Source organism: Notechis scutatus, chromosome 1 (assembly GCF_049901735.1).
Source record: "Notechis scutatus isolate UNSWTSFEM ecotype Mainland chromosome 1, rNotScu1.2, whole genome shotgun sequence".
NCBI lineage: Eukaryota > Metazoa > Chordata > Lepidosauria > Squamata > Elapidae > Notechis > Notechis scutatus.
In genome coordinates this window covers 119,685,270-119,698,944 of record NC_142009.1, presented here as the reverse complement: position 1 = coordinate 119,698,944, position 13,675 = coordinate 119,685,270, and the positions used below count along the sequence as shown (strand labels likewise).

The following is a 13,675-nucleotide window of genomic DNA, read 5'->3' as shown; positions in this document are numbered from 1 at the left end:
AACTTATGACCGTTGTTCACACTTACGACCACTGCAATATCCCCATAGTCATGTGATCAAAATTCGGATGCTTGGCAACTGACTCATATTTATGATGATTGCAGCAACCGAGGGTCATGTGGTCCCCTTCTTACAAGCAAAGTCAATGGGGAAACCAGATTCACATAACAACTGTGTTACTAAACAGCTGCAGTGATTCATTTAACCACTGTGGCACGAAAGTCGTGAAATGGGACAAAACTCACTTAACGAATGTTTCACTTAGCAACAAAAATTTTGGACTCAATTGTGGTCGTAAGTTGAGGACTACCTGTATAGAAATTAAGTGGCATATTAGAGAATAGAAATTTCTGTATAGAAATTAAGTGGCAAATTATGAGATTACTAAACACATGTGAAATAAGATGGGCAGGAACAAGTACACTGAAGAAAAAGATTCAAGGCTTCGTCACAATTTGGGCCAGAAAGACTCCTTATTATGGCCTCATTTGCTGTGAATTATTATGGGCTACCTTCTATCGTGCTCCAGCCAATCAATTACAATTAATTGAAGATTAACCCGAGGATTAGTTTAGTTTTTGCACTGCCTCTGCAAGGGCAGACAATTTATAATGCATCTGTGAAGGCCAACCTTAGCACCACCTAGGGAGGAGAAATGGCAGCATTTCCAGGCAACTGGCAGGTAGGGCACATATTTAACAGTAGTTTAAATAATAAATAAGCCTTTAAAATAAATAAATAAATAAATAAATAAATAACATATTGCAATCTTTTAAACTAGGTACATTTGGACTTGTTGTAAACTTCATCATATATGTTGGCTACAGTAATCTATCATATACATGTATATACTTTTTTAAAAAAATGCACCTGTTGTTCCTTCGCCTTTTCTATGTTTTCCTTCCCCAGTTTTATACATTGGAATGACAGTGATATCATAAGTAGTAAGAGGTTGGAGACGTTTCAATACTGTGGAAGTAGAAGTTGGAGGCACTTTTGCAACTATTTGTCTTCCTCCTCTACGGGGTCGGTAAACCACCCGATAGTTGATCACTTTTCCAGGTGCTGGTTGCCAAGTGACTCTCATTGTGGTCTCTTTCTCATCATCTACTGTAATAGTCCTTGCACCAGGTGATACTTGAAAGAGTTAAAAGAAAAATTTCAAAATGTTGTTTTTTCAAAACTTCATTTATTCAATAAAAGAGTCACCAAATAGTCTTCAAAGTAACTCAATACTGGAGTTGCACTAATTCTGTATACATGTCCCGCTTCCTGCTTCCTTCCAAAGAACACACATGAATGAATACACACACACACACACACACACACACACACACACACACGATGTGAATGGGAGATAAATGTATTCAGGGATCACTACCAAGTTTAGGGAGCTCCACAATTTTTCCTGGATTTGTATTTACTGAATTTGAAGCCAAGCACGAAGCAATATGCTCCACAATATTTTGAAGAATGATCCCTCATATGTACAACTTTTTGATATTTTTTTTCATATTTGTACTTGGTTTTTTTCTCCAACCCCCCCAAAAGTCCTTTTCTACTCCCATGATTATAATAACTTAAACAGTAAATAAGAACATGTTATTTGTACCATGTTCAAATATTTGTATTTAAGAGGCTGCCACAAAGAGGAGGGGGTCAACTTATTTTCCAAAGCACCAGAGGGCAGGACAAGAGACAATGGATGGAAACTAATCATGGAGAGAAGCAACCTGGAATTAAGGAGAAACTTCCTAAGGGAGGACAATTAATCAGTGGAACAGCTTGCCTTCAGAAGTTGTGGGTGCTTCATCACTGGAGGTTTTTCAGAAGAGACTGGACAGTCACTTGTCTGAAATAGTATAGGACCTCCTGCTTGAGCAAGGGGCTGGACTAGAAGACCTCAAAAGTCTCTTTCAGCTCTACTCTGATTGATATACAAGATGTATTCTCTCCAACATCTTGGCCCAACATTTTAGATTTATTCAGAATATGTTGTTTTAATCTTCTTTTATTCCTCTTTTTTCCTCCTGGTTTCAAATTCTTAAAAGAATCTGAATGCCACGGTTAATTACTTCAGCACTATTAGACCAATCTTTCTTAAAGATCAAAGGCATGCATAAAAACAGTATCTACATTTATGGTTGACTGGAAACCCCTTTTTGCATAAAATGAAAAAATGCACTTTATGATTTGTGGTTTCAATTATTAACAAGCTGGATAATACAAAAGGGTGAGTTTTCTTTTATAGTTATAGAGTAAGACAGCTTTGTAATTCTATTTTCTGCAAAAGAAGTTGGAAGGTTCTTTCTATTTTTTTCTTCTTTCTGCCCTTTTTTCTTTTCTCTCTCTTTTCTTTTTATTAGTTTATGTTAGTGTTTATGTTCTTTGTAAAAGTTTCAGTTAAAAAAATAATAAAACAGCATCAAAGGCATGCACAAGCTTGAACTTTCCAGCCCAGAACATCTGGAAAGTCATGAATAGAAATAACAAGAACTAGGGATCATATTATAAGGGGGATAGTTCCACCTACCAAATCTTAATTTTCTAACTTCAGTAGGCTGTTCAAACACACCCACACAAAATAATACAGAGGTGTTTTTTTTTTCCAAAATATTTCAATCCTTGATCATCAGTCTTTGCAACTGAAATCTCCTAATTAGAACAGTACCCGGTGCTTTTAAAAATAAGTGGGCAAGCTTCAGACACATCAAAATTGAGGTTAATCTAATCATGTAAATATTAATTAGAGTTGCTCTAACCAATTTAACTTCTACTTCTAGTGTCAAAAATTTTAAAGATATTTAGCAGATAGGAAGTATAAATCAGAATTAAACCACATTTTGAAGTTAGATCTTAATTTTCTTCCTTTGTTTTGGATGCACAGGTATTTCTTTAATTATTTCAATGAATACTCCTTTTTTAGTTTCACAATTTGAATCATAAAATTTTAGGTTATTAGTGATTGAATACTGCTATTCAATATTTGTATTAAATTTTAATTTATATTAAACTTCTGGAAAAGGTAACTGGATTTATAAAAATTTAATATCAAAACTGATATTGATTTGATGCATCATAATAAGTAGCTGACATTCAACACTCAACACTATTTCTCTTTTCCACTCTGATCCCAGTGAAGCTGTCAAACTCCTTTATCATTAGCAAAATATGGCAAAACAGTAAGCCTGGCTTGTTTAGGTGAGACTGATACATTTATCCCTACAGAGCTAACTTTGTTACATCATGCCTATGGGTATTTCTATAGTCACTATTTGCACTAGACCTATAGCAATTATTTTAAAACGCTCCCACAATTGTGTCCACTCACACTAATCTCAGGCTGAGAGTTCTCCATGAGCTGATCAATCCTGTTCCAAGCTAACTAATGGGAAAGCCCAGAAATTATAACCCATGCCTGTTTATTATTATTTCATACAGGTACAGTAGTCTTTGACTTACATCTATTTGTTTAGTGACTGCTTGAAGTTGCAAATGGCACTGAAAAAATGACTTATGACCATTTTTTTTACACGTATGACCTCCCTGCCACATCCCTATAAACACATGATCAAGACTCAGCCACTTGGCAACTGGTGTTTATCCTGGTTGCAGTGTCCAAGGGTCATGTGATCACCATTTGCGACCTTCTGAACAAGCAAAATCAATGGGGAAGCCAAATTCACTTATGAACAACCACACCAGTGATTCACTTAACAACTGTGCCAAGAAAGGTCATAAAATGGGGCAAAACTCACTTAGCTATTGTCTCAGAAAGCAACATAAATTTTGGGGACAATTGTGATTGTAAGTCAAGGACTATCTGTATTTTGCCCATATAATTAGCAGAGCTGGAGCTGTCACTGAAGGATGAATTACCATGCTGTGCCTCTACTCAACTGGAAAAAAAAAAACTATTAAAATTTCGGAGGTTTAAGTTTCACTGGAAGGAAGAAGAGTCTAAAAGTTGAAAGAAGGTAAATTCTATCACCAATGGGAAACATGTATCTCCAATATTCAGATTGCAAACCAACTGGCAGCAACTCCTTTGTGACATAGCAAAGTCGTATGTTAACTGTCTGTAGCCCAAAGATGATAACAGCACGTGATCAGAAAAATGCAGAAACAATTCACGAGCATATCCCTTGAATGGAGAGACACTGGATTAATCCATAACATAGTCCTTATAGGCTGCTTGGAATCAACCATTGGTACAGAGTAGAAACAGGAATTCTATATTGGAAATGTGTAACAACCACACTTAAACAGGTTCTTTTAATATTTGCTTATATATCACAGAGCAAAAGATAGATGATAGGCAGAAGAGAGGCAGATAAAATATATATAAGAAGGTTGGCTATAATGTTTTGGTTGTGGGTTCTTTTGAGTCTATTGCAATAATTTAGTCTTGGATTCTGCTGCTTCCTGCTCTATTCCATGGTTTTAGTTGTCCTAGTGTAAGGATAGTTTTTAATTTATCAGTTTATAGTTTAAAAAAATGTCTTAAGGATTCTAAAGGATTTGCCAAGATACCAACTTTCTAAATAAAGACTAAATAAAAACACTTCGAATGCTTTGTTGTCTTCTGTATTTTATCTACCTTCAGTTGTAGCTTGTCCTTCTAGAGGTGGTCCTTCTCCAGTTCTGTAGGAAGCCAAGACTGAAATCTTGTACTTAGTTTCGGGCTGAAGGTTTTTTAAGACAGTATTTACTACATTTCCAGGAACTGTGGTTTCCCCAGACTGGTCATCATAAAGGGATTTCCATAGAATTTTGTAATTCTGAACTGGTCCTGGAGCTGCTGTCCATGAGATTCCAATTGAAGTATCAGTTATGTTTCCAGTAATGAGGTCACGAGGAGAACCACGTTCTTCATGAAAGGAGGGAAAAATGAGAATTGTTATGGTCAATCAACACATGCTCCAATAAAATTAAAACAGAAAAAAATGAATTGCCCTGAAATGAAATAAAAAGCATCTTGTTGACTTCATCGATATATTCATACAATTTCCTTGTGTAACAAGGGTGAAACTTGGGAGATTCCACATACCACAAAAACTATTCAGAAAAAAATTCGACCTCACACAAATACAGCACCTTTCTCTATTCATTAAGTCTTTTTTTCAGGTTTTTATACGAGTTTAAAGAAAGGTGTTGCTGCTTTAAAAAATCAAACATCTAAGAAGTCTGAAAAACGTCTTGACAATTTAATGAATAGTAGAAAATTCTTGTGATTCAGAACATAAAAGGCTCAAAGCATTTCTGAATTCTTTTCAAACCATGTATAGCCACAGTAGTTAATCACTGTCTTTTCCAGAGCATTTTTTCAACTTTTCAGTCAAGCTTGTCACCGTAGTGTTTAGTTTTTGCAAAATGCATGAAGGTTGACTAGATGCTTCAAAAATCTTATGCCAGTCAAGATACTTTAATATCAATAATTAGAGTTCTGAAAATAAGAGTACAAACTATAGGAATAGTGATATTTACATGATTATTTGTCACCATGCACAGATTGTCGTTTTGACACTATTGTGTTTTCCCCTATTAGTGTGATCCACTATTGTGGATGCTACTAGCTATTGCTTGATGATTTGCACAAAAAATTTAGACTCTACATATATCAAACAGAAATGTAAAGGTAACATTTTGTAGTAAGGTTATATGTATTACATCTTCATAAAGGTTACAATCAAATTCATAACAATATTCATAGCAATATGAATATAGGTTGACCTGATATAGCTGAAAGTTTTGAATTTGGCCTGTTGTACATTAAAATCCCATTAAATTAGTCGTTAAATGAAGGTTTAATTCTGAAACTCAATCTCAAGAGAGTATTTATTACTTGGAAAACTGAAAGAGATCAGATTTCAGGTAACTTGCGTCAGATTTTTTTTTTCATTCTTTTGTAAAGCTTCTGTTTCAAATGTGGCTTTTTCTTTTAAATAAAAGGATGTGAATGCAATCCAAATGGAAAAAACTGGCTTGATAGAATGTGCTGATGTCTTATAACAAAAAATATTTCTTTCCGTATGTTAATATAAACAGATAAACTACGTTACATTGGCTCCTTTACTTTGAATAGCTTTCACAGAATGATTTTAATATTAAACTACCGCATCTTCAGACAGTATAAATTTTGAACCATTAACTCTGGAAGGGAATTCTGCATAACAATACTGTAATACTGCAGGGTTGTATCCATTGTAACATTATCCTGGCAAAAATGCATTAATGGTGTCAACAATACTAAATTGGTACTACTAGGTAACTGGAGACAGTCATTTATTGGCAATAAAGTATAACCCATGCCTATTACTCTCCCCACTCACAGGCCCTGCATAATTTTTTGGTTAAAATAATAAAAAATTGGATTTTTCCAAGCAAGCCACAAAGTAGAAAACAAAATTGAATAAGCCCTTGACCCCAAACAGGTTTTGTATGGAAATGTTGCTTTCAATTTCTAAGAAAGTACAATGTAACTGCAGTGATTTCAGCTTCAGTGCAGAAAATAAGAGTGAACTAATATACTGTATATTTACTCCCACTTCATAAAAACAACTATAAAATTATTTGGCAGTTTAATGGTAGGCATATGCCAAGCACTGAATGCATACATTGTTTTGAAGAAGTTCCAATGGCTCATGGATTAGTTTTCCACATATGCAGATCATTACATGCACCTCTACTCTAAATTCTTTTTAGCCTGCTGAGTTAGGAAATAAGAGGAACATGGTCTTTACAGCTGTGCTATTTACTTTTCCAAGTAGCCTTTCCTAAATTGAGGGCTTCGTGATTTTATTACATCCTTTATTATAGGAGTTGAAGTCCAAACTTCTAGAAATCGTGCACTGGAGAAATTGGCTATTTCACAATTTATCCCTTAGGATACTATTGGGCTGGCTATATTACAATGTACAATCGAGGAGGACTACCCAAACTTGCATGCATTTTGCTTCAAAACCTAGGCCAAATGGCACATCAAGCAACCAAGTATTTAAAAAACAACAAAGCTGGAAGCGGAATTTTATTTAGTCTTAGGAATATAACGTGATTGTCCATTAGACCTATGCCTAGTTTAAAAGTTGCTGAGTTGATTATGTGACACACAATGCTCTAATGCTGAAGTAGACAACCCCTGTCACCCATCTGCACCCTCCAAAGTAGCCCAATTTCAGCAATTGAGGAACCTAGGAACAGCCTGAAAAGTCACTATATGAGGACGGTTGTTCTGCGTTCTTGGGTGTTACCTGCTTATTTTACAGATTTATTTTACTTATGTTTGACTTTTTAAATTGTCATGAAGTTTTTAACTGCTATATTGCACACTGCCGAGAGACACTTTTTAAAGAGATGGGGGGCATTAAAATATAATAAAAATAAATAAATGTGATTTCAAAATTGCACAACTCCTAAAAGAAAGGACAAGTTGGAATCACCCTTTCAATGACATCTGGAAGATCATAATCTCAAGTTGCAGTGCCTCTGTTCTAAACCAATGCCAATTCCTCCTATTACATCTCCCCCCCCTCCCTTTCACTGGTCACCACTTCATTCTATCTGATGGTAGGATCTGTCCAGACATTAAGGTAGGGAAACTGTGTTGGGTTTGTTGCAAAAACCTAATTTATAATTTCATGTTCATATTATATGAACACTTCCAAAATATCATATCACATCTATTGTTCCCATCATATTGACTCAAATACAGGAACTTCATTTAGATAGGGGTCATTTAAGTTTGGGGGGTTTCCTGGACATCACAACTGTTGCTTGAAGAGCAGGGGGCAGCTGTGGCATAGGAAGGCTTTTGTACAACTTTGTTTGGAGTGCCACTCGTATCTTTTGTTATATCAGGAGGCCATTCAGACAGCCAGGTATGCCATGGTCAATGTGCTTTACATGGGACTACCTTTGAAGACTAGCCAGAAGTATCAACTGGTCTAGAAAGCCTGGGAAGTTATAGGCATGTCTCAGTCTGTCCATGTAGCAACCCTAGATCTCAAGTTGTACTGATTCTTAGTTAGCAATTCAAGCTGTTGATTGACCTACATGGCACAAGTCCTGATTATGTGAGGAACTGCATGTCTCCCATAATAACTACCTGACCAATTAGATCTTACGGGGTTGGCATGCTCCAGGTTCCTTCAATTAAACAATGCCATCTGTCTGGATTCCAGAAACATGTAGCACCTGCCCTCTGGAATAAGGTGCTTCCTGAAATTTGGATGGTCCCCATCCTATTGTTTACAAGAGTCTTAAAGACCTGATGGTTCACTCAAGTCTTCGGCGAGGAAAGGTGAAGATCGTTTGTTTCATTTCTGTCCCATTTGTAATTTTTACCATCTTTTATTTTTCTAGATAATGATAATTATTATTAAATTTATATGCTCCCCAACTGTGGAGTTAATTGTTAATTAGATTTTTCTTGTTTTAATTGTTGTGGACCTGGTGTCATTACAAATGTTGGCATATAAATGGGTGGGTGGGTGTGAGTGAGTGTGTGTGTGATAGAGAAGAGAGAGAGACAGGCAGGCAGGCAGGCAGACACAGAGTTTTCCTTAGCTCTCTTCAGCTTATTAGGACTATAGCTGTCTCAGAACAAGAGTTGTGAAGAAACTTAGCCATTAATATTTACTATAACTAAATCATTCTTGGGAACATGTGGAAACCACAGATTTTCCTTAGCTATTTTCAGGAAAAAAAATTCATATCTTGTTCATGATTATTTAACAAAGTATACATGAAATAACCAGAAGCAAATCAGAGCAAACTTGCCTATTAAATTCATTAGTTTTCTGATTGCCTTAGATTTGAATTAAATTATATGTGCTGACAATTTTCAATATTAAAAAAACTAATAAAATAATTACTCTTCCCCAATAAGAAGCATAACAAGCACTAATTACTGTAGTTTTGGTAACCTAGCACCTTTGAGAATTTCAGACATTTCAAGGATGGGGAGAAAAGTAATGTAGAACTGTACTAGTCACAGAAAGTACAATATCTCCCACTATGTTTCTGGGCTTCCTTTCAGCATGCAAACCAACATGCTAATGAAAAAAAAGTCCCATTACTTCTGAGACTTCTGAACAAATTTTCCCATTACAGGATTGAAAATTTTGAGTATATTACGGGCACTCTGACAAACAATTGACTTGCGATTGTTAAAGCTGCCACTGAAAGTATAGGAAGTAATAAAAGAGGTGATATCTAGCTACCCATGATGCTCTCTACTACTCAACCTTTTTTTAAGAGGACACATTCTTCCACCAAAAGGTATTAGACTACAACTGTGCACCAGCTATATTTTGTAACATATTTACATAGCCGGTCTAGAGTCCGAAGTCATTTTCTCATGAGAAAATGTCAGAGGCTGGTACTTCGCTTTATAGGGTGCCAGCTTTTGTTTTTGCAAGTTTAAAAAAAAAAAAAACCTCCCATGTAATCCCATTATTTGGGGTAAAGTCAGGATGACTGGATGGAGCTGAGCATTTACTGGCCAGATGCCCTTCCTGACACCTATGCAGAGTTCGCAGCAGATATTCTTTTCTTTGCACCTAGGAGAAAGAAACATCTGCCGCTGGGATTGAACTGTCAACCTTCTGAGTGGGAGGCAAGAGTCTTCATCACTAGGTCATGATGCCACTCTTATGGGTTTTTTTTTTAATTAAAAGAATATTTTTTTAAAAAATAAGTCATAGTTAGTTGGTAACTGCCAATAAATTATCCAGAGATACTATACATTGTGTTTATCCTTAGCTTAACCAGTAGAACAAATTCAGAGCTGTCATGCGGTGAATATTATTCCATTACCACACAGTATTCTAGCAACTGTGTAATATGTACTTTTTAAAAAATATTTAGATGAAGCTGGTTACTGTTTTCTTGTGCAGTGTATCATTTCCTCTATGTTGATTTATTTTTTCCTAGAAACATGACTTTCCCATAGCAGGGACAAGGAACATAATTGTTTCACAACTGGCAACTATCTCTTGAAAATGTCAGTATCAGAAAATGGAAAACGTCTAATTTAAATAATGCATGAGACAGCAGTAAATCTCCAAGGCAGAAACAGAATCTCTTTGTATGGCAAGCCATTTGTATCTCAAAATGTTCTCATGTTATGCTAAAACCTTCATTGTAAGGAAATGTCATTTGCAGTACTACTGACTCAATCTGTGGGTGGTCCTCTGTTTTTTGTTAATATTTTTAAATTAACTATGAAACATCGTAAAAGATACTTGTACTGTATGAAAGTATTTCTGTAAAAATGTGGAAAGCCATTACCTAATGAAAAAGGAGAGATATTTGGTTATGATTGGTTAGAAATCCCATTGTATGTTAAATATATTTTATTGATAAAAATATCTATGATTAAAATTGCAATCTTTGAAATTGGTACTTGGAATTAAGATATCAGATCCCACTTGCTACTTATGCCAGTGGTTTTGAAGGTTGGCATTTCCTAATGTTAGAAAAGCTAAGAAAAAGAGCATAGCAGAAAATGGGTTATGGAGCTGCTGGATGATTAAGCTCTCTGACTTTTTTCACCAAACCACAACCTGAAGGGGCGGAGAGTGGCAGCATATTTGGCACTAAAATATATTGAAAATGAAAGTTATTGCTATTCATCTGGACTATCAGAAGGCATTGTAGTGATTGATGTTTTTGAAGGTTACTTCTCAGAGTTATTATTGATCTTTGAAATCTGCAAGGAAGCCACATTACTACAAGTATAGAATAAATAACTTAGGAAAATATTAGGGATCAGTTGGTTGATGCTGGGGCCGGGTACAAAGGGCCTTGAAAGAAAAAGATGTTGATAAGAATACAGAAAAGCTGACAGAAAAAATGAAGATAAAACATTTAAGATATTTAAAAATATTTTAACTTGGGTAGAAACAAAGTCTGTAACAAATCAACATTTGTTTATAAAGTCACAGATCTATACTAGGACAATCACTGTAAATTATTGTAGAATAACCTGAGTTCAGAATGTAATGTTACTATTAAATTATTAATTCAAAAATAGTATCTTGAAATTCTTGGTCCACAAAAATACCTTATTTAAAAACTACAGAGGTCAAGTAACAGGAGAAACGTTCACCAAGTCCTGTATTCAATTCAATCTTTTTAAAAGAAAGCATGTCCTTGTTATTTGACATTATACCTCAAGGCAAACAAGCAGGGTGGAGCTGTTCTTACACCTCCTCTCTATGGGAAAAACAGATTACTAAACAGTAGCGCATAGAAACATTTAATTCTGAGCTAACAACCGGTTTCAACTTATAACAATTGCTCTGTTTACCATTATGTTTTATTTTTAGCCTCTGACCTATAAGTTTGGCTTTGAGTAGAAAATTAAAATTAAATGGAAGACATCAGGAGAAAGGAGATAGCAGAATAAGAAGGGGACAATCAGTTGAAGCCTCTCTTTTTAAAAAAAAAATCCTCCATGTATCAAAATTTATAAACAATAAAATACCTCTAAAGTAATTAAAAGAAACCAGACAGAAAATATTAAAGAGTATGTTACAACTGAAAATCCTTTAACAGGGGTTAACTCGCAAATGGGTGTAAAGTAAATTGCATTCGATTGGTGAACCACTGGTCAATTTATGGTAAACCATCTGGAGTCTGCGGTTACTGGGATTTACGCCAATAATTATGAATTTTACTGGACTCACTGATTTCCAACAAGCCACTTCGTAGGCTATTAAATAGGAATGTAGACTCAATCTCATTTAGCACTATGTTTTAACTATAAAAAGATCTTGATGCTGGATGTGCACATTTATTTATTTAATTTAATCAATTTTTATTGCCACTCATCTCAGCCAAGTGACTCTGAGTGACCCACAATACTGAAACTATAAAACAGTTAAAACAATTTAAAACAATAAAAATATCAACAAAATAAATACATACAGCAGCCAAGACAGTGAATCAACTAACAGTAAAGCCCCCAAAAACAGGACCCTTAACACACTGGTTTAACCTAATTGCTGTTTGCATGTTTGCAGCTCAATATATTAGATGAATCTAGCCAGTGTAGTGTGACTAGTTTACCATATAATGGACTGTGTAAACCCAGGCAATTGGATTAATTTATAAGATATGATTCAATTAACTATGGGTTAGTGGAGAGTGAGGACATAGCTTAAAAACTCACTCTTGTTTTTTAAATTCAAAAAAGAAAGTAAGTTGGTGGGCCCAAAGCTTTTGTTTAAAAGTGAACCATTAAAACTGGGGGTGGGGGGGTGGGGTGGAATCTACTGACCCAGACTTAAATTATTCTTTCCATAGAGTTTCTAGGTCTTAAATAATTGGTAGTTTAAAGAAAAACGGTTATTGTTGAGCCTGATAATATATACATATACACCAAGACCAACACCCATGGCTGAAGAACTTAAAAGATGAGTACAGTATGTGAGATCCTAAGAATGGATCAACATGTTAATATGTCACATTGTGGAATGAGTGAAACAGAAATTTAAAGCTTCAACAGTGAGGGATCATCATGTCTTAAAACTTAAGTGTCTATAATCTGCCACAAAGCCAGATTGCTGAAATGCTGTTTTTATTTAAAACAAAAATAAAATAAATTCTGGGAAGAACTGTATATATACATATCTATCTAGGTTAAGCTAGAGAAGTTAATAAGTTTGATAACAATAAAGATTATTTATGGTATAAATGACATCTGGGAAATGCCACACATTATATGATATATCACCCAAACTTATTGAACCAAAATGTTTCATAACAAAAGTGCTATTCTATTTAATGTGATCCTAATATCTGGTTGGTGGGATCTAGGAGAAGAGCTGGAACATCATACTTCTCAAGATGAGATATGCCCCTGCCCTCTTGGCCTTCTGAAAGGGCCTTAAAATTGGGCTCTGTCAGAGGCCTAGATGGACGCATATCAACCATTACTGTGTTAAATACAAGTTCCCACTTTCACTTTATTAGCTATTTTAGCTATTTCTCTATTGATTTTAATGTTATATTTATTGCTTTACCGTTTTAATCTTTTAATATAATCTATCAGATTGTAAATTGCCCAAAGTTGCATGACTGCAAGATGGGTGGCATATAAATTTAATTAATAAATAACAAAATATGCTACCCTCCCACAATGTTTTTTGCTTCAAGTTTCTTTTCTTAGGATACAGCAATTAAATTTTACACAAGACACAAAAGTTTTCCCATAGTTTGAAAAATATTTTGTCTTTTTGTTCTTGTTCTATAGTTCCGTTCTTATATTCTTAATAGCACGCAGGTATTCCTTCAGAGTTATGAGTGATCTTGAGGAATAAGCACATATAAGCCAAACAACTCTTTTACCCCTGCTCAAAAATGGCGCTCTTGGTTACTGTGCATTGATTACTTCTATCTCAAATAATTTGTTCTGTTGATTTTACCAATACAACTAAGTGAAGTGAGCTGCCATTAAAGATTGTTCTAAACACTCTGTTGGAGAGAAGTTCCCTGAAGATGGGCTCCAGCAGCACAAGTCTGAAAACTCTCTTGGAAGACTAAACCTCTGATCCCGGGGACTGATCCAGATTGGATCCTGTTCTAAATTAGCTCTTTGTAACAAAGCAACTATTCTTGCTTATTTTCCCCCCCAAAATCTATTTTATGATTTTGTTCTGTTACACACAAT

The 13,675-nt window shown here is 35.1% G+C and overlaps 1 protein-coding gene across 7 annotated transcripts in view; it reads right to left on the bottom strand.

Annotated features, from left to right (window-relative positions):
• Window positions 1-13,675, bottom strand: part of COL12A1 (collagen type XII alpha 1 chain) — a 133,524-nt gene that overhangs the window by 82,245 nt on the left and 37,604 nt on the right. For 5 of the 7 annotated variants that reach the window (XM_087944529.1, XM_087944536.1, XM_087944546.1 and 2 more), the window contains exons 14-15: window positions 4,601-4,870; window positions 871-1,137 (exon numbers count right to left, since the gene is read on the bottom strand). The exons of the other annotated variants lie outside the window; for them this stretch is intronic. In XM_087944529.1, the coding sequence (XP_087800655.1) occupies window positions 871-1,137; window positions 4,601-4,870 (537 nt within the window). The remainder of the gene's footprint in view (window positions 1-870; window positions 1,138-4,600; window positions 4,871-13,675) is intronic. 7 annotated transcript variants of the gene reach the window in all.